We start from the raw sequence: 21,126 nt of genomic DNA, 5'->3' as shown, positions 1-21,126 counted from the left end.
GCTTTATTCTTGGCGACAACATTGTGTAAGCCAACTATATATCTGTAAGCATAAACCATAGCCCGAAGGGAAGTACAAAATGTGATTGGTGGTAAGCAGTCGTTATAAAGCCTTCCACGAACCTGCAGTCCACGGTTGCAGCATACAAGGCTTTGTGGCCTTGTCTACAAATAAATTTGGGGGTGAGAAGACACTGCGCTCACTACGAGGTACGCTTAGGCGTACAACTCCTCAAGGTGCTAGGGGTTGCCAAACTGCGAAACTGACATCATTTCTTTCGTTCCTTATTGGTCTCTTCTGACGTTCTCTATCTGCCTGATAGCAGGTGTCAGCATCGCTAATGGCATGTTCTGTATCTCTGACCTCACCACTGTTACCGCGTGGTGCAATACTCTAACTGTTGAGACGTGGCCATTGACGTAGGCGCATAGGGTCGGCACACTATATGCACGTCACAAGAAACGTAAACAGTGGATATTGACGCAAAAAACTTCACTCTGTACGCATACCTCGGGAAAGGTGGATGATCGGCCCGACGAGAACACGTGCTCTCGTGTAAACGTTGTCTCTAGAGACATCCACTGTGCGACCGTTGTTGATCACCCCTGGAATGCGCTGTTGTTGTTGTTACTCATCAAAAGTGTGACTACGGCGAAATGTGCGTGCACATACACTATTTGCTTGCTTCTCTTTGTTGTTTTGTCGCCTCCATGATTTCTGGAACGTTTTACATGCCCTCAGCGGTTGAATAATTGGCCTCTCCACTTAGTTAATGGTGTCGAGCCGATAAATCAGGCGGGAAACTAAAACGGCTAGGTGTAGAATATGCGATTTTAGTCAATGTGTCCCTTCACTTCTTCAACTACATGTGAACTGGACCTACAGAACTTTATTTTGAATTAAAGAGTGATTCTGACTCCGGACAAATATACAGAGCGAAGGAGATGCGCGTAGAAAGCGATTTAGTGACGTTTCGACCGGGCTTTTTACGAAGACCCCGGCCGCGTAACGTCAATCAGTCGCTTCCTACGCGCGTATACTTCACCTTGTATATATACAGGAGCATTGTACAGTACGTGCTTTTCGAGCCTAAACTTTGGCTGACCTCATCTGCATCTTCGGAACGAGTCCCTTCACCTGAAAGGAAGGACGCTGCATTCACACATCGCAGTACGACTGACACGTTTGGACAGAATACAAGCTACGAACTTAAAGAGCTCTATTGTCAAGACGCGGCACCAGCTGATGTGTGTGATTAATCGAATACGCGCTAAATACTCTGTGGGAATTGCGATATTGCTAGAAGATGGCTCGCTGTCCTTAACAAATGCTTACCAATGTCAAGATACGCCGAAAAAAAAAAGCGCGGTCGTGTCGAGCGTCTTATGAAGGGAACGCACCATTGTCAATAAATCGGTGTGAATGCCGGGAAAAAAGAAGTGGTAATGGCCTTTTTGATTGTTTGTCAACAAAAACACTCGTGTGGGGATGTTTTTCCAGCATAAAGCGCTCGTTCGCTCATTTCGAAGAGGCTAACAGTGAACACGAAATGGCAAGAGAGAGAGGGAGAAAAGTGGGCCGGAAAAATTATCTTCTTCCTAGCAGGCTGACGTCACTGGGAGGAATTTTCTTCGCAGCATGCATGTCACCTTGACAAAAAAAAAAAAAAGAACAATCTGTCACCGCCGCTTTTCGAACTACCAAGATGAAGAATTGCATGCATACCAAAGCTGCAGAGAAAGCTAGCGTGTCTGTCTGTCAGGACGCGGTGCAGTGCAGAGATTCCTTACGATGATATCGCGGTACAAGTGCACCCGATCGGCAGTGTTATCAGAACTGCTGACGTAGTGCATGACGAACTGGCAATCGCGCAGTACATACATGCTACGGTTATTGACGAATCTCTAAAGAAAGTCCGCTGCTGGGTCGCTCGGGAATTGTGCTATTTGCATTCGGTTTCTTCGTCCAAGCGTGTCTACGTAAAAGCTAGAGCTTTCTCTTAATCACGCGAAAGGCGAAGCGCTTATTCGAGTTGCAAGATGGTAGACACAAAATGGACTTGCACTTGCATGGGCAGTATAGCGCTGTGCACGTGCCCGAAAACACTCATCACCACGCTGACGTATCAAGAGATAACCGTTCGTACCACGTGACCTCAATATTAGGCACGTGACATCATGCTGCAACATACTTCTAGGTTATCCCTCAGATATTCAGTCTGGCTTACGGAGCTGGCGTAGACGCAGGCCACGTGATTCTCGCTGGCTGAAGGGACATCCATCGCCCCTAAGTTATGAGGCGGTGCCGGATTGCAAAAGTGTGACTGCGGGTGTAGTGTCGCTATATTTTTGTATCAGTAATAACGAATATCTTACAGGCGTCCAGTGAGGCATTAGGTACGATGGGAACTATGGCTAAATCAACGCTAAGCAGATGCAGAATATAGTTATAAGGACGCCCATCGACTTATCAAAAGTAGATGCAAGTGCATCATTGCTATCGGAATAGCACACCTTGCAAGCAAACCTTGAGCTCACCTGACGTGTGCGGCATGCAAAATGATATTACGAAGCACACAATATTTCAGTTTAAAGCCAGTGACGCGCAAGCCTTCTTGCTGCGAAGTTGAACGTTGATTGTTGTGGGCATTTCCGAAGCTCAAAAAAAGGCGCAATGCTTCTCGAGTGTGAATGTGCTGCAACTCAGACACGTTTGAGAAGCCGAACGAATGCTTCTTTTATGTATACGGGATGGAATTGTACGTTTCAACTCTTGCACCACCATGGTAGAAGTACTTCTTGAGGCGATAGTTAAGTCTCTTGAAAGGTAAGGCGCAATTTTAGACACCACGACAGTAAGACGAGCGCCTTGCAACAAGACGAAGCATTTGTGCCTTTCCTTTCAAGACCACAATGGTTCTCGTGAACCCTGGTCATGTGAGCTTTAATTTTAAACTTGGCATAAGCTCTGCTACGTTATACTCGGCTTATCCGTGCTAATTGTTTACGTGCGAGCATCGCGCTGTGGGATAGGGGAAAGCTGTACAGAGGAGGTGCGGTCCGCGCGTTACTCGCGACTGTAATTTAATGCAGAGACAAATGCTTTGTGATTTAGCGTCTCGCACGCTTCTTATTGGATTTTCGTCACAACAACAGCTAGGCTATCGAAGCCGTTACCTCTTATATATAGACTCACATGACGGTTCTCTAAAGTTTGTGTCAATTGTTATTGTCATTGCATCCCTTTGGTTTTCTTATATACATTTGACCTACGTGAAACAATTGTAATTTACGCTTACTTTTTATACATCTACAGCACGGTTAATTATAACACTGAGAGTTGTCATTTTGGTAGGATTTTGGTTTACAGGGGGCAGGCGCCTTGTCAGGCTTTTTTGCCTTTTCGCAGGTCCCCTAGGCAATTGGTTTTTGGCTGAAATAGACTTCAACTTCTCTTCACCTTCTGCACTAAGCTAACGTGGCCGCGGTCAGTGCGTGGTAACGGCGCGGTAAACAGACGGGCGTTTTCGAAGAAGCCCTCCTTCAGAGCTTGTTCCGCCATGCCCAGTAAGCCTTCGCAAATCTTATCACCATAACAGTTGACTGCACCCGAAACACATCGCTTTTCCGTTTCGCCTCCTGGGGCACTTGTGGAGAGGACCACGACGGCGTCAAAACGGCGTTGTTCGAGGCCTTGAGCGTGAATCAAGGTGGCCGTCGCGTCAATCGTACATCTCTCTTCTTTTCGCGGAAGCTGACAGTATACGCGTCACGGGATAGGAATAAATAAAGCGCGGCAATTATTCATTGGGCCACAGCTGCCGTTCCCTCTCTCGCGCCCTGGCGAAGAGTTCTTTGATTTGAGTCACGCGGCGTGCCGATTTGAGCTGTTTGTCCACGGAGCGAGCGGCCATGTCTTCTCGAGAAGAACCGCATCTGCGCAACGGAAGAAAATGCCGCTGCGAAAGCGAGCGCTGTTTTGTTCTCGCCAATACACGGCGTTCTATATGGTATTATACTGAGATTTCCTCCCAGATGCCTTACAGTATATACCCGTTAAATGCCGATTTGAAGGCGCCCGCTTGTAATTTCATTGTAGATAATTTCGCCGATCGGGGAACGGTGGCCCTGGAAAGTTTCCACTTTCTCGTGCTCTATTTGCCCGCTTGAATTAGCGCTAACGACAAACACTGCAAGCCGCCAGTATTAAGCGTAGGGTCCAAAGGCATAACTTTCAGCAAATCGCAATTTCATTAACCACCGCATGCACGAAACATTATGTTAAACGTCGTGTTAGCTTAGCCGGCAAGGTGTCGCGCTGTTAAGCTCGAGGACACAGGTTCGACTGCCCGTCACGCCGGCTGCATTTCGATGGAGGCGAAATAGAACACCGTGTACTTGCAATTTAGGTGCACGTTAAAGAAGCTCAGGTGGCCGAGATTAATCCGCAGTCCCTCACTACGGCATGCCTCATAATTTTATCGTGATTTTGGCACGTGAAGCCCCAGCAATTAATATTAAACATTAGGTACGTGTGCGCTGAAGGCATTGTTTTCTTTCTTTTACTTTCTTCTTGTACTTGAAAATAAGTGTCCACGTCCCCTTGTATGCATTTGGAGCACACCTGTGGGCAGTTCCTAAGTAAAGTCAACTAACGCGATGCTTTACCGTTCGACTACCTCCAACTACGGGTTCTTGTGGCTCTCAGATCTCCGCACCCGATATGCTTACAAAGACTACCCAGGGAAACCACTATGTTTGTTACGAGCAGGCACGTAGACGAGTTGATTTACAAATAACTTGGCTTGCAATCAACTACATTTTTGTTAAGTGTCTTTATTGCGAAATTGTCTCGTTGACTCGGTGCTCAGTGTAATTCAGTCGTTTGTGTTTTGAAGAATCCGTTATCGTGCAACTGGTAGAGTCACTGTAGCGGAGGCTGGCTTTCAATAGGAGACGGGAGTGTGCCGATTGCATACCGGCACATGACCATATTAGGCGGCGTGCGTCTGAACAGTATGGGCGCATAGCAACGACTGATAAGCGCTACCAATTTCCGCTTCGAGCAAGAGAATTTTAGACTACGGAGCTGAACGTACTCACACCAGCCGCTAGTGTCCCACCCAGTTCAACGCAAGCCGACCTTCCGCTAATTAGTGCGCAAGCCGCTTGCGTAATCTAAAGCTGTTGTGATCTGACATCGTTAGCAAGGATGAACCTTAGTCATGTTAGTTGTTTTGTAGAACAAAAGTTCGCCCAGCCTAAACTACTTAATTAAAGGGTGTTCCTTGAACATTGTGTTATAACATTGTGTACGTTGTGTTAGCCGTTCTATTTCACCTTTACTTGTACGCAAGTATATTCAAATTAAGGGATTTACTTAGCCCTAAGTACTCTCTGCTGAATGCCTGCTCCTTCCATTCGATGATGCTGTAGGCCTACGCAGTCTCCATCTCCTCTTTATTTTTGAGAAATCGTTGTGTACCATTTACTTAAATCTTAGTTCGAATGTAATTTTTCCAAATATATTCTGCACGCTTTTCGAACTGCTTTCATATCGGCGCCTTTGTGTATGTGCGCAGATACACGCGAAACCTTGTCGACGAAGGCAACGGCAAATTCAACCTGATGATCCTTTGCTGGTCTGAAGGACAAGGTAGCAGCATCCACGACCACGCCGACTCGCACTGCTTCATGAAGGTGAGCACACATACGGCCTCACTCAGCGACCAGCGGTATCTCGCTGGGGCTCCATTGCGGAGTGGTTTCGTAGCGAACCAAAGACACTTCGACCGTTTCTATCTATCTGTCTAGCGTTTGGGTGCTCTCGTGGTCACCTCGTTAACTTCGTATATACCAAAACTGGTATGGGACAGAGGTCGCAGACACGCGGGCCGCATGCGGCCCGCGGAGCATGCGGCCCGGCCCACAAAAAAACTGTGTTCGTCCAATGTACCTTTTCTTATAAAAAAAAATTCTTAGGTACGTTTGTCACGTATCTCGGGAGCGCTTGCAAAGCGGAATGGAATTGGGAGAGTGAGAGAGGCGGGAGACCGTGGCGTCACGACAAACACACTTTATAAAACACAGCACTGCAAACAACAAAATTAACACACTAAATAATTAGAAGTAACATATGCAAAAAATGCCCAGTTGTACAAAGGCATACAACAAACGCCTCTAACTAGGCTCGACTCTAATGGCACGAAAGTCTGGCCACTATGGCGTCTCGGTCTAGCTACGCGAATAGAACGTTCTTACTTCGCGTGAGTCCGTCGCCTTGCTTCCGTGCCAAAGTCGACGCTGCTCCTCAACGTCTGAGAGTCGCCGTCGCCGAAGCTGCCGCCTCGCTAGTCGTCCTCGTCGCTGACCCTTCGGTCTTTCTTCGAGAACGTCGTCTCGTCCGGTTAGGCCTAACCCTCGGCCTATCCTCTTGGTGCCACCGGGTCAAACAGTCGACGTGGCTCTCCGGTGATTGTCGGTGGATTGCCGTCTCGTCGAGCTGTGATAGTGCCGTAGGTGCCCTGCGAACTGCTGGATGAGGCTGCTGCAAGCTCGGAGAGCCTCACTTGGATGACGCCAAGGTCAACGGCCACCCTCCCGAGCCTCTCGCCGCTGCCTCCAGAACGGGGCCCTGCTGCTCCCGTCGCGGGTGCGACGCTGGCTTGCCCCACCTTGCTCCTCGACGACTCCACCGAACAATCCCTCCTTGTTCTTCCGTGGTCTCTCACCTCGGCTCGGGTCGCGTGACACGCGCCTTTCTCCGGCCAATGGCGTGCGTGGACGTGGCGGGGTTGCACACCATTGGGTACTTTTCCATCCCCCGCACACCATCGCTACCTTCTGCCCTTCTGCACGTGCCTCGTGCCCCCTTTACTCATGACAATGTTCATGGCATACACAGACATACTGGTTGGTCTCAAGCAATTTTTTGGGGAGGCATCCCATGCGGTCGCCATGCCTTGAAACATAACCGTGAAACAGAAACTATATTTCAGAATCAGCGTCCATAGGTATTTGAGTCATTCTGGAGATCGGTATCGATATTTAGTTGGAATCCTGATTGCAAATCCCCTTCATAAATGATCCATATATAAGATACAGGATGGCCGCCTTTGTACAAAATTGCCAACGGCTAACATTGCCTTCTTAACCTAAGATCCGAGCCGTAATCGAACCGAGGCATTCAGCGTGGCAGTCGATTATTCTACCCCAATGCATACCTGCCAAGTTTGGAGAAACGGAATCCGGGAGATCTGCTCAACGGGGGGGGGGGGGGGGGGGCGGGGGGGGGGTACTGCGATAGCAATTATATGGACACTGTCGGCGGGATTTTACGGTCGCCGCTGATCTGTACAGAGTCCAAACCGATAACATCGCTTACGCATCGTCTGTTTCACGTGCGAGTAAATGCGCGCTAGCGCTAGGGACGAACACGCTTGAAGCAGAGATGAAACGACGCGGCCGTCAGTGTCGCGCGAAGGGCACATGCGATAACATCGCTCCGCGTGCGAGGCCTGTCGTCGCTTGCTTACCAGTTATTTCGTAAGGCAATGGGACCATAAGGGGCGCCGTTGAGATGGGGACGGTCGCAAGCGCTGGTGAACACGCTATCTCGACAGACATCGGTAACGGCTACCCTTTTAAGTGCTGGGCTCTCCACTTAAAGCAGCAGTGACACAAATTTTTGAAGGCGAGATAACTTGTGGGATAGATTTGTGTGTACACAAACGCATCATTTAAGAAATATTAACGGCTGATATAACCTATACCACATTTAGGATCAAAATTGCGTGTAGCGCATCTGTACGCGAAACGTCCCACCTCGCGTCACCGTGACGCACGGGGCGCGCAATGCACTGGACGCGAGGGGCAAAACTGGATTTCCGGGAGATTTTCCTATGACCTGTACAATCGGGAGAAACGTTCAAAATCCGGGAGTCTCCCGGGTAATCCGGGAGACTTGGCAGGTATGCCAATGCCGCGCCAGGTCTTCAAGTTGCTTTATAGAAAGACCTTATTCAGGCGTCATGTCGGGGACAGTCGTCGGGACTGTGGTTGCAGTGTTGGCTTATCCACTTGTAATGCAATATATAAAACTGTAATAAACATTACTTGTGTGTTCCTATGACTCAGCTAGTTATGTTTAAGCGTTGCTAGACCCCGGAAAAATAAGCTAACAAACGCTACGTATGATATGCAGATCATCTCACCGTAGCGTGTACTTCGCTTCGTTAAAACTGACGTCTGTGCTTTGACGCGATTGCTGACGTTACGTCAGACAGGAAGCTACTTCTTCTAAGCGAGTGTAGTCGACATGCCTGCTAAGCCCAAGTTATGCACACAACTGCTACATTTACACAAATTCGTCGATCTCCCTCGTAACGTTTGGATCAAACCCCAAAATTCATGACATGCATGTCATCATTTTCATGTTGCCACCTGTCATTTATGTTTGTCTACAGTCACGTCGCGCAATAACAATTTCGTGTATATCAAGCTGGCCAACCGGCCGCGAGCGCACCGTGAGCATGGCATGTAAATCATCTCCTACGTGACATGCATGTCATGATTTTCATGTTACCACTTATCATTTATGTTCGTCATACAGTCACGTCGGGCCCGGTGTGCCATCCCCTGGCTACGCCACTGATACATATACTGCAGCTCCACTGGCACTATTCCAGGGTGCAGAACATGCAGGAGTGCACAGACCATACAATATTAACAAATTCATGAAATAGCAATGCATTGGGCCTCTCAATCAAGAATTCCAGTGCTCAGTGGTCGAGGAAGCAAAGCTGTGTTTGAACACGTCTCTTCTTTCCTGAATTATTAAGATTTAGTTTGTGAGAGCTGCCAGTACGGGAACTTAGAAGTTAGAATACATTTGTCTAAACGACTAAGGCGTGACGACGCGTTGACAGATGGTGTTTCGAAAATGTCCCTGGACTCTTCTTACACATTTTAGCAAGAGTAAGTCTTTTTTGTGCGCCAAAAGACGATACATGGCAGTGGTGTGACCCGAGGTTCTCACGCCATCATTGGATGGTGACAGAGGCTGTAGCAAAGTATATATACGACCGAGGCTGTCTATGAACGAAAGAACGGGAATTTTAAGGGCTCGTTTTTCTTTGCTAGGCACAACATTAACTAGAACTAACAGACAAGAAAGCCAAGGAAAGTATAAGGGATGTTATTTGTAGTAATTATGATGTAAATATGAAGAAAGTAAGTGGACGAAAACATAACTGCTTTCCTGTCTGTTAGTTCAAGTTAATGTTGAGGCTATCTAAGTGATTTGTTAATTACGAATGAGGTGCATTCACTCCGCTGCCGCCGTCAGCTCTGTTCTCGCGCTGTCTCGCTCATGGCGCATGGGCGGCTCGTGCGCAGAGGGTTAGAGGATGTCCAGAGACGCGAGTGGTTTAGGTGGCAAAAAACTACAAAGTGGACACGTAATCAGCGATGCGCCCAGTTGTCTTTGATGGAGGAGCAAGAGCAGCGTCTACGTTCCAGCGTTATGACATGAGCGTTGAAAGTTAGCGTTATATGAGCACGGTGGCCTCCTGGTTATCTGCTGTTCGTGTGCGCCCGTCTAAAGTTTTCGAATGTTGCCTTAAGTTTATCAGGATCTTTAATGCCGACGGTGCCGTAATCACAGCAGCGAAATGCCTCCGGCGGAACTGCAGGGGCATTCCTCAAAATGTCCAAGGTGTCAAATAGATCAACACAGACCGCGTATTTGTTCTCCAACGAAATATTAGGGGTGCAGCTTTTGTGGCGTAATTATCAGAGCTTCATTTATCCAACTGTTACCCTTGTTTACAAACATGCAGCTTTTATTCTGCGGCTTCTGTATACAAACCATCTCTCCTCCTCCTCCTTTGTGAGCAGGTTCTGGCCGGTACTCTCAAGGAGGTTCGCTTCGACTGGCCCCAGACCAAGGACGGCGTCGAGGCACCCATGGCCAAGAAGGGCGACAGCGAGCTGCAGCTCAACAGTGTCGCCTACATCAACGGTATGCTGTAACATGGACAAACATGTAGTGTGTGACACATTTTGCTTAGAGCGAACTGTGTTAACTTTCCTTTAATTAAACTTTACCCGCACTCATAATTGGCAAAAGGAGTTTGATTACTCGTAAGAATTTTTTACTGGTAAGAAAGGGGGGAATTACTGGTAAGAAAGGTGAGAATTTTTTGCACTATCGCGACCAAACACGAACGATGCAATCTATCGTAGTTAGTTCGCAAGCAAACGTTGAAGTATGTTTCTTCCATCTGAGCCGTTTCGATGCTAGAAAACATTTCCGAGTTTTGTTATTGTCGTGTTAAATGTAATGATACATTTTCCGAAGAACACTCAAGTAAATCCGGGTATGAACATATGTAAAGAATATGCGGCCTTATTGCAGTTTTCTGTGGGAAAAGTTGTTTTTATTCTTCAAACTCCAACGTATTGCCATTGATTCGACAACTAAACTTTTGATTTAAACGTTGGAAATCTTGCGAAAAGTCCGTACAATATAGTTCCCAGCGCACTGAAGCCCATTCAATGTTTTTGATTGCTCAACGAACGAATTGCTAATGAATGTAATGTTTAACTCTTACTCGGTTATCACTTCACTCATTTGTACGGGTGTACTCTCTGCGGCGAAATAAGTAAGCGTCGTCAAGCTTATTTTCTTAGGAGCTGAATAGCGTTCGAGTGTTTTACGGTTAGATTTACTTCGCCCGACATACCGGGAAGCGAAGGGCAGCAGCACCTGTCGTGTCCTCGTATTCCAGTTACGGTCGTTGCACTGGCCTCCCTGCCACAGCTGTGCAACGTGCCTTATCGCAGAACATTTAAAAAAAGTGTCGGTAGACTGGCTTCGCTTGACGTCTGCATGGGGAGCGTATGTCATATGCAGCAACAGTTTGTTCCCAGTTGATCTGCCCCCGTTTCCTGCGCGCAGAGAGTGGATCTTGGCGAGTTAGTGAATCAGGTTCAATATCTCCCATATGTACTAACGACAGAGCCGGAACAGAAAGTGTTCCGTCCATTCTATTCGCCAGCATTCTGAACTCTACATGAGGAGATACTGTACCTCGCTGTCTGCTTTTTTCAGTTGGACCGGAAAGTAGCACGCTAATTGTTCAAAAATGACCGTGTTCGTCCACTCGCCTGATAAGAATGCTTCAAAAAGATAAGCAGCGTTTCCAATTTCGAATCACTCCTTTTTCGATTTCTCGGAGCTGAATACTGGTGCACATAAATTTCGACGAGTTGTGTGCGCAAACCAAGGAGCCCCTGTAGTGAAAATAAGATTTCTAGGGGTATGCGAATATTGAAATGTTCTAATACGAAACGAATACGAATAAGACTAAAAACTGTTTTCTAATATCGAATCGAATGACGCATATGTCGTGATCGTCATCAGCAGTCTATCTTATGGCCCCTGCCGAATGCAGGCCTTTCCCCGCGATCCCCAACTCATCCTGTCCTGTGCGAACCGATTCCATTTTCTGCCTCTAGATTTCTTAATTTCCTCTGTCCACACCACCTAATCCTTTGCCGTCCTTGGCTACGCGTGCATAGTTAACACGCTGCTAAACGAGAAGTAACAGTAGCTTTTCATTACTGTTTTAAAATAACTTAATCAGACTGCATGTCATTAAGGTGCATGCTTTTTAGATGCTTTTAGTAATCACTAATTACAAATTATCATGCAGGAAAATTAACTAGTTGACGTGTTCACGAGGTTTGAACTCTTTATGTGCTGTGACGAAACATCTGGAAGTGAGAAATACCCTCTCCCGTATGCAGTGTGATCCTCGCACACTGACTTTTTATTCTCCAAGCATCTAAACAATATTTAGGTAACATTCTTGGTGGTTAATTTATTGCATCTGATTATAGAACGCGAAGGTACGACATAGGCTGTATGAGAGAGCTGCAGAACAAAGCTTGGCGAAAAAGAGACTCTTCCTGTCGCCTGAGCGTGCGCGGCATCCGGCTGAAACGGAGCACGAAGGTCATGCGCTCGTTATGCATATTTCTCGGTGATTATAGTAAAACGTCGACAATTTATGTGAATGTAGTATAAATATACACTGTACAATGGTATGCAGTTACTACGAAGTTCAGCGTAACATAACGGGTACGTATTAGTGATGCTTTACTTTAAAAATAAGAATGCGTAGCATTCGTAATACGTAGGGATGGACGAATAGTACATTTGAGGTCGGAAGTGAATTCAAAGTGATTTCAAAGTGCATATTGACCTAGTTGAATAATTTCAAATTTAATAGTTCGGATACTATATGTAACATAAAAAGAAACATGAGTTTTTTTATCATGACCCAATTAATCTGCACTATAGTTTTAAGAATTACAACTAAGCCTGTGCGAATGTCACTTCTTTGGTTCGAGGCAAAGTGGAGGCAACATTGAATAGTAGCAGGATTTAATACCGTTAGAGAGCAAGTTTGAAGCGGTGAAATACGCTACATTTTAAAATCCGCTATACTTAGCACAGAATAACCCGTATAACACGCTTTTAAACTTAACACGCTTTTAAACAATAATCTGGGTGCGGGTAACATGTACTTTTAGCCTTCAAGTGTGGCTTCGCGGCAGTACGAGTTTCCCCTGGATAAGTAATTTCACGGCATTGCGAATTCAGGCTGCAGCGAAGCCACCTTTTCAGGCGGGTTATTTGCGGTAAACTACGTCTATACGTTCGTTTCGAATACTTCAAATTTTTGAAAATTTTTAATTTTCGTCGAAGCGAATTCGGGTACTGAAACATTCGTTCGGATATTTGAAGCGCTCGAACGTTCGCCCATGCCTAGTAATACGGCATTTGTTAGAATATTCGAATTTGTCCGAACATTAATCTATTTAACTACATATTGCCGTGGCCCATTATTCGGAAAAAGTCGAATATGTATTTTTGCGAATCGAATGTGCTTCGAATAAAGAAAATATTCGTTCACGGGTAGCGCTCAAACGGACGAAACGCGAAGGAAGAAGACTGACCAAGCTCTTGTACCGTCTTCTTTCCTTCGGGTTTCGTTCGTTTGTGCGCTATACCCAATAACGAATAGGTTCGAACTCGCCCGCCTTTAAATTCTACTAAAATATAGTTTTCGAAATTTCGAATATTCGCACACTCCTAAAGATGTCACAAACATTTAGATGCATTGGTGTATTCAGATCAGGTTAAAAGTAATCCCTGTTGGACACACGCAGTTTTTCCATCTTAATTTATAGCGAAACAACGCGAACAACGGCACAGGTGTAAGATAAAACACAGACTACCAGTTAGTAGTTGTTATCATAAGGAAAAAAATCAATTGATAGTGGGCGCTTTGTGCTCTTTGTTGCTTCGTCGTTGGCGCTGTTTTGCCATATATACTACTATATATATGCCTACTACTACTACTATATATATACATGTATACTACTATATCCCATATATACCTACTAGCCCAGCTATAAGAACAATTTTTGTACCTGTTTTCCTTTGTTGGAGCTGTAATTTCATTTCGATGTTCTCTTCGTATATATCGAAGTTTCGACGCCACTGGTGACGACTGTCGTAAATTCGCAACGCTGTTCTTCAGTCAGTTCTTCAGTCTTTCCGTCGCAAATTTTGCTCAGCTCTTCTCACTTTCGGCACCTACCTGGTAAAAACCTTTTTCGTTACCGTATGTTCAGTAAATAGTGGGCGAGCGCACTGCATTCTTGAGCCTAGCTCTCCTGCTATTATCATAACAGCAATTTGGCACCGAACGCAAGAGAACGCACACGGTGTGTTTCTGTCTTCGCGTGTGTTGGTGGGACTTGACGATCTTGAACCGTCAGTGGAATCTTCACGTGTCGATCCCGAAAACGATGAAGTTCTGTCGTTTAGGACGCCCTTTGAATACACGCGTCGTGAGACATTTGATCACTTTTCGTCGTTTTGCTCAGTTTGATAAAAACATTATTCTCATCGATTCTCTCTGTCCGCCCCCATTTCGACAGACTAAATAAGGCTACACAAGAAGTGTGTGCACAAAATTATGCCTCGTCGTGCAACATTGCAGCTCGTACTAGAGTGGAGCCCACTGCTTTCGAGTGGAGAGAGTGACAATGACGCCGCTACATCCTCTCCCTCTTTGTTGGTGAATCGCTGCAGAATATTTTGACAGACTTTGTATATACGTATACTAACGCGCCAGCGTTAAGAGCGCGTTTCGCAGAAATTTCGGCGTCGGCGTCCTTGGCTGTGACCAAGAAATCAGCGTTGCCCGTGAGCGAAAATTCGAGGTAGATGCAAATAAATAAATACTAAAAACATTCGGTTAGAGTGGGACCGGGGATTTGAACCTGCGACTCTCGCTCCGTGGCGCGATGCGTTTACCCTCTCGGCCACCACGCATACATCCTCTAGCATACTAACGGCGAGTTGTTCGTACACACCATTTACCGTTGGTGGTACGCGCATCTCGGAGGTGCTTCAGCGTAGCAGAGGCTTGACCCGCGAGATGGCGCAAAGGGCCCACGGGCGCGCTCGCCTCTCCGTGCTTCGTCGCGTCGCATGCATGGATATAGGAGCCGAATGGCGCCCGCATTTTGGCTTTCCTTGCGGCAAGGTATAGGTGTCCATCGACAAGCGAAGCCAGGCTAGCGATTGTGAAGGCGATACGAACACGGTCTGATTACGCTATCGCGTTCTACTCTTGAAAACGAAGCTCAAGTGCCCTTCGAACCTCAAGTTTTTGACTGCATGGTATACGACAGAGGCCTTCGGTGACAAGCGTTTACAGAAAACTGCTGTCGGTTGACACGCATGATCTGTATTTATTCAGTCATCTTAGTATTCTCACACGTAAGACTGAGAAACCGTTCTAATAGGAACTGCATATGGCGGCGCCTAGGAATCACGAGTAAGATCGTCTATTACCCACGGAGAAATGCAAAAAACTTACTCGGTGACATAGCTAGTGTACGGCATAGTACCGCCCGGCCCATTCTGACACAGTCTCGTTGCTGCAGATTCCTTGGGCCTGCACAGGGTTGAGAACCCGAGTCACTGCGAACCAGCCGTGAGCCTGCACCTGTACTGCCCTCCCTTCGATGAGTGCTCCATGTTTGACCAGCGCACGGGACACCGTTCCAAGAGCAAGGTCACCTTCTGGAGCAAATACGGGCAGCGCACCCCATTCGTAAGTATAGCTCCTTCTTTGTTGCCGTTCGTGCAATGGCGCAAATATTTAAAGCTGTTTTGAGAGCATCTGTTTTAGCATTCAGTGAATATTATAGGTGAAGCAGGTCACTGACGTTATAGTTAAAACAAAATTTCGTTTCAAAATTAGTACACATTACTTGTTCACAACGTAAAGGCATCATATTGGCAATCAGTGTTCCAGAAAGCCGCAAAATGGAGGAGGGGTTACGGAAGGGAAAGTCGCCATCTACCCAATCGTCGCACAAATCTACTAGAAAACCTATACGGATTTGTGAAAAACAAAAGATTTCTGGTGGACGTACCTGGGTTCGAAGCCGGGTCCAGTTAACTGTTCTGGAACGGTCCCTCCACCAAATGACCTAACCAGAAGGCTAGACTTGGAAGCGAGAAGACGAAATAATTAACTAAGCGCATGGGCACTGAATATGTCAAATTAGTTATGGTGAATCTGGCAGGGTGTAGGAAGGAAGATTTCCACGCATCCGATTGTAGTGCAAAGCTGCAAGGAAAATCATACGGATTTCCCGAAAAGTAAAGCCTCCTGATTCACGTGTCGGACCAGGACGAATTTTTCGCCGACTAGGAAGCTTTACCTAATGAAAAAACCGTATGGTTTATTTAAAGATCTGTACTACAATCGCATGCGTGGAAATCGTAGCTTTAAAAATTGAAGGACACTTTTGTAAATTCCGAATTGTGTTCGGCGAAAGCCTGTGGCCATTTGACTGACTAGGCGATGGTATCGGGGGAATTCACATTCTTGGGGCGCTTCTCCGAAGCACTTGCCATGGAATCATCACCGGGCCGCTTGGGAGCATGGACGTGGCGGCTGCGCCGCCGCCGCGTTGCGCAACAGCTGCGCAACGCGATTTGGAAGGAGCAACGCGCAACTGTTGCTATGCGCCGCTGTGACATCACATGATTGCTGAGAGAGTGTGAGGGGGAGAGGCCACAGCTGGCACCGTGCCAGGGCACGGACGGACGGTCACCGCGAGTATGGTCATTAAAGGCTTTCGCCTTAATACCCGCCACGGTGGTCTAGTGTTTATGGCTCTCGATTGCTTGACCCGAAGGTCGCGGGATCGAATCCCGGCCGCGGTGGCCGCATTTGCGATGGAGGCGAAAATGCTTGAGGCCCGTGTACTTAGATTTAGGTGCACGTTAACCCTTTGAGGCGCTATTTACACAATTGTGTACACCACTTGTTTTTGCTATTTGTATCGACTAGGGGCTAAAAAGAGCAAGATACATTGAGCTTTGGATGAATTGAAGCTCCTGCATAATAAATTTATCTCCATGTGACTTCATTTTGCAGCGTACTGCTGCATATGATCACCTTGCTGAAGGCACTACCATTATCGACGAGTCGTGCGACGTGCGGCTTCCCGCGACCCACGTCAAAAGTATAATGTTTTTTTGCTCAGCATGGACATAACCTAAAACGAATTTGCGTTATATTTCTAGCCTGAGATATCATTCTATTTATGCAAAGACAGAGCAAGAATGGCTTCAGAATAAATAGATATTTAATTACAAGGTAATTAGGATTGATTACTATAGCAATAATATGTTAACGTATTACGACGTTATTTTTGTTGCAATGTAATATCGAGTGCCTTGAGATAACATTGTATCGCTTTGACGTACTTACAGATAGTTCTTCATAGGTGGTGTCTCGAAGGGTTAAATGGACACTAAAGAGGAAAACGATTTTTCTCGCATTAGTATAGTCTTCCACGATACCAAAAACACCGCGCTTGCTGCGAGAAGACGCTTAATAAGCGAGACAACGCACAAAAAGAAAATACAGGTGGCGCCGCCACCTTGGAATTCCCGCACCATTTGCCGTGACGTCACATATTTTTGACGGCGCCTGCTTGAGCCTACGTAGTTCCTAATCGGTTAAATCGAAGTACATTGTCCTCTGAGGGGGCCAGAGACTTGACATAACGAGTTTGTGGAATTTTCGTCAAGCCAGTGGCGCCAAAATACGTTAAATGCTCTTTGAAATCTTTTACGTCACGAATTACAAAGTGCGGCGCGAAATTAAAAAATGGAACTTTGAACTTGGTTTTCTCCTTTAATAATAAACCTATGGTGGTGAAATAAACTACACAAGAGTTCTCCGAGCACACCTTATCAATATAAACCAATTCATTGTTTCTCTTTAGTGTCCCTTTAAAGAACCCCAGGTGGTCGACATTTCCGGGGCCCTCCACTACGGCGTCCTTCATAGTCATATCGTGGTTTTGGGACGTTTGACTCCATCAATTAAATTATTGATCGTACCTTTAATAAGGCTTTATATCGCTACGCGAATGACGAGGCAGGTGCACTCCATGGAGTCTGTTTACACTAACGATTACAGCGCTTAACGGTTCAGCTCACAGCCCGAGCACAGTCGGCTCTGCGTCGTTCACAGGGCGCCCAGGCGCGTCGTTGTAGCGACCAGATCCGATTTGCATGTAGCAATACTGTGAGCAAGGGATTCGCACGGACCTCAGAATGTCATTTCGTTTGGCTGTCGATTCTAACCAGCGTGTTAAAGGAAACGAAACACACGTCACGAGCGTCATTCACATGGACCACAATGCGCACATCGCGTGTTTCAGAAGCCATCGTCTGTTGTACTTAATGTTCAAAATTAAACAGTTCCTTTCAGGATAGGAGTACTGTTTTAGCAGCCGATTTTCCATAAGTGCATGCCATATATGCTTACAACATATGCAAATGCTTGACATCAGTTGTTCCAGGGCGGGGTTTAACATTATTTTTAATTTACTTCACAAAGGCGGTAATGCGGGCTAGTTGGTTGTTCGTGGTCGTCAAAACAGCGCATAAACATCGGACGAACACAGCGCGGATGTGTTCGTTCGTTGTTTGTGCGCAGTTTTGACGATCATGTTTAACGACTGTCATGGTTCTGTGGCTGAAGGTCCTGCCGCATCTATATTTTGCCACCTTTATGTATTTCTCCCCCTCTGACTATTCATCTGTTTTTTCATCGAAAGCGTCCGATAAGCTACAGCTGCATTGCGTGCGGGGTACATGGCGTTGCTCTACAAAATGACTTCGCTGCGCCGCGCTGTTTCCCGATTCAAGTGTGCCATTTTCGTTGCACAGGTGGCCCCGTTCTGGATATCAGAATTCCAGACCGTGACTTCATCCGTCCAGACGTCTACTCGCATAATATGCCGTATTGATTCACGTAGTAGCCGTGACATTTGTTTCCCCCCTAGAACTTGCTGAAAGATATAAGATTAGCTGAAAAACGCCCCTTTATTTATATGAGTACTTTAATTCAACATATACATTTTTCAGAAGGCTAACATGATGCCGTATTTCCCACCGTTTTCTTCAATAAGAAGCATTTCGTGGTAACCTCTAGATATAGAGGTCGCGCGAGGTGTCACCAAGATCATTCGAGCTCCCCAGGTTTTTTGGTCTACCTTCTTGCGCATATTTCTTAATTCCTATACAAACGAATACTACATTATAAGACTTTCATGCGCAAGTATTCAGAACATTCATGATAACTTCCGAATTTGGTGAAAACCAACACCTTGTGTTTGGCGCAACGTAGCATTTTCGCTTTTCCGACACAAAAAACCAACCATCCTTGCAATTTCGGCAAGCCGATTGTACGCTATTGTAATATATATTACATGCCAGATATTATTTGTATGCATGCAGTAGTTAACGAATTTGAACAAAATGTCAGCTAATATTTGAAAGGCGGCCTTCCCATATCTCAAATATGCTCGAATATGCTCATTTCTGAATTTCTTAACGAGATTTTGCGTCCGGATTCGAGAAACATATCGATACGAAGCGTACGCCTATTCTCGCCGACTTCGCAGGTATTTGGGAGGAAGAGGCCTTCGGCCACTGTGAAATCAACTCTTCAGCCAAAACATTCGCGTGCGTACAGCTATCCATTGCGGGTAAAGGATCATGGGCATGCTTATTAAGAAAAAAAATTATGGGACAAAGACAGTGATATGCAGAGCGGGCCACTAGCGAAAGGTGCTTGGGCTGTGTGTTTGAGACCCCTGGTCTACACACTCAATGACTTCACCAAGGACGCGTGGGCTCCGTCAGCTAGACGCGGGTCTCCGTCTCGTGCTAGCGCGGTCTGTGCGATGCTTCGCACAACGTTAATTCCCCCGTGTTCAGGCCGCACTCTTTTTTTTTCCTTCATTCGTTTCTGCGTTCGTACTTGCCAATGAGTGAGTTATCCCATGCCTCGAAGTTGATTGCAGACAGGGGCGCCGACTCGTATGACGATGCGGACAGAAGGGTGAGGACGTGTTTATGCCGTCATTTAGGTGCACCGTAAGAAAGTAGATGAAACTTATTAATGATAACCTCGGAGGTGTTCACCTGGTCTATCACATATGGTTGCCGTAGTTGTTTAAACTAATCCGTTGGCGTCTCTAGTACTGCTCTGCTTCTTTTCAACGTCTCGAGATAAGCGAAACGCTTATCAAGAAAGGCCTTGTGCAAATCAATCACTCTTAAATCCCCACGACCTGATTAAAGAAGGAGCTCTACTACAGTGACAAGCCTAAAAACTATAGAAAAAGAAGGTGCAACGTGCAACAATATGCAGCTCGATGAAATTGGAAACCGAAGAGCTGCTTATCGATCGAACGACATCCTTTTCCAGCTTTCAATATGAGCACAACGCTCTGCTGTGTCAAATGGATGTTTCAGTACGGGAGAAAATACATGCGTTGAAACGTATTCTTTCTTTAATTCTATGCAGGTGATCACTCCATCGCAACCGGAACAGTACGAAAACAACTGAACAGTGCTCCAGGCTCGTCCGAGTCACCTCGAGAGAAGAGTGACGCATCTCGTGCATTTCCAAGTTGCGGCCGGCTGACATGCCGTCGCTTTGCAACATAATTTTCTTTTTGTCTTTAATAAAAGCGAATAGGGATGTAGCTTTTTTAAGTGTTACGGTGTTACACGCGTGTGAGAGGTACAGAGGTGTCTATTTTTTGTATGTCCAGCAGTTGGAATAGTTGCAAAAGTCTGTGCAATATATTTGGTAGTGCAATATGCTGATAGAAAATGAGGACTGCGCGGATAAGTACATGTTGTTCATGCCATGTTTATACGCTTTCCACTCTGTGTTGTTTTGCAAAACTAAGCTGCGCAATAAATGTTTATTCACGGAGGTATTGGCCGTTTGCTTTAGTTGATGACAAATACCTTGCCACGTAGGAAAATCTTGCTTGGCACTTAGCTTAAGCCACCTTCATCTAGTTCCACTCATAGAAAGAGTGGGACTAAATTCATCATCATCATCATCATCAGCCTGTCTACGCCCACTGCAGGGCAAAGGCCTCTCCCACGTTCCGCCAATCAACCCGGTCCTGTGCTTTCTGCTGCCACGTTATACCTACAAACTTCTTAATCTCATCTACCCACCTAATTTTAGGGGCGAAGCTCCTCTTAGTCTAACCTTGTCACGTCTCCGTTGTCCGGCGTAACCACCTTTGCAAACTGCCCACTACTTCGTCTTTGCAAACATCGCACTAAGACCCATCACCGATCCTTTGCAAACTGCCCACTGCTTCGTCTTTGCAAACATCGCACTACGACCCATCACCCATCCATCACTTCACCGACCATAAAGCCGTTATAATGAAGGGGGAACGGAAGCCACGTCTAGCTACTACTTACGCGCAATAAAACTTCTTGTATAAATATATACAGTGTTTGTCACGTCTTTGATGATGTACTGGGCTATCGCTTTGATCACTGCTGGGCGAAACCACTGAAGATGTCACGGTGTAACCATGATTGCTTCAGGAGCTTCGCCCAAGCTCTTCATCATTCACCCGTGGATATGCTGTGAATTTTTTCTGTCTCCTCCTCACGCGTTTGCCATCT

General features: G+C 46.2%; 1 protein-coding gene across 1 annotated transcript in view; it reads left to right on the top strand.

The window, feature by feature from the left end:
* LOC119394456 (cysteine dioxygenase type 1) overlaps nucleotides 1-20,407 on the top strand; it is a 128,389-nt gene extending 107,982 nt beyond the window's left edge. Inside the window, exons 2-5 of the mRNA XM_037661756.2 lie at nucleotides 5,582-5,699; nucleotides 9,897-10,020; nucleotides 15,030-15,199; nucleotides 19,991-20,407. Coding sequence (XP_037517684.2) covers nucleotides 5,582-5,699; nucleotides 9,897-10,020; nucleotides 15,030-15,199; nucleotides 19,991-20,032 — 454 coding nt within the window. The 3' untranslated portion in view covers nucleotides 20,033-20,407. The remainder of the gene's footprint in view (nucleotides 1-5,581; nucleotides 5,700-9,896; nucleotides 10,021-15,029; nucleotides 15,200-19,990) is intronic.
* Nucleotides 20,408-21,126: the final 719 nt, after the last annotated feature.

The sequence above is a fragment of the Rhipicephalus sanguineus genome, chromosome 5 (assembly GCF_013339695.2).
Source record: "Rhipicephalus sanguineus isolate Rsan-2018 chromosome 5, BIME_Rsan_1.4, whole genome shotgun sequence".
NCBI classification, from domain to species: domain Eukaryota; kingdom Metazoa; phylum Arthropoda; class Arachnida; order Ixodida; family Ixodidae; genus Rhipicephalus; species Rhipicephalus sanguineus.
Note: the sequence above shows the minus strand (reverse complement) of the source record. Positions and strands in the feature narration are given on the sequence as shown.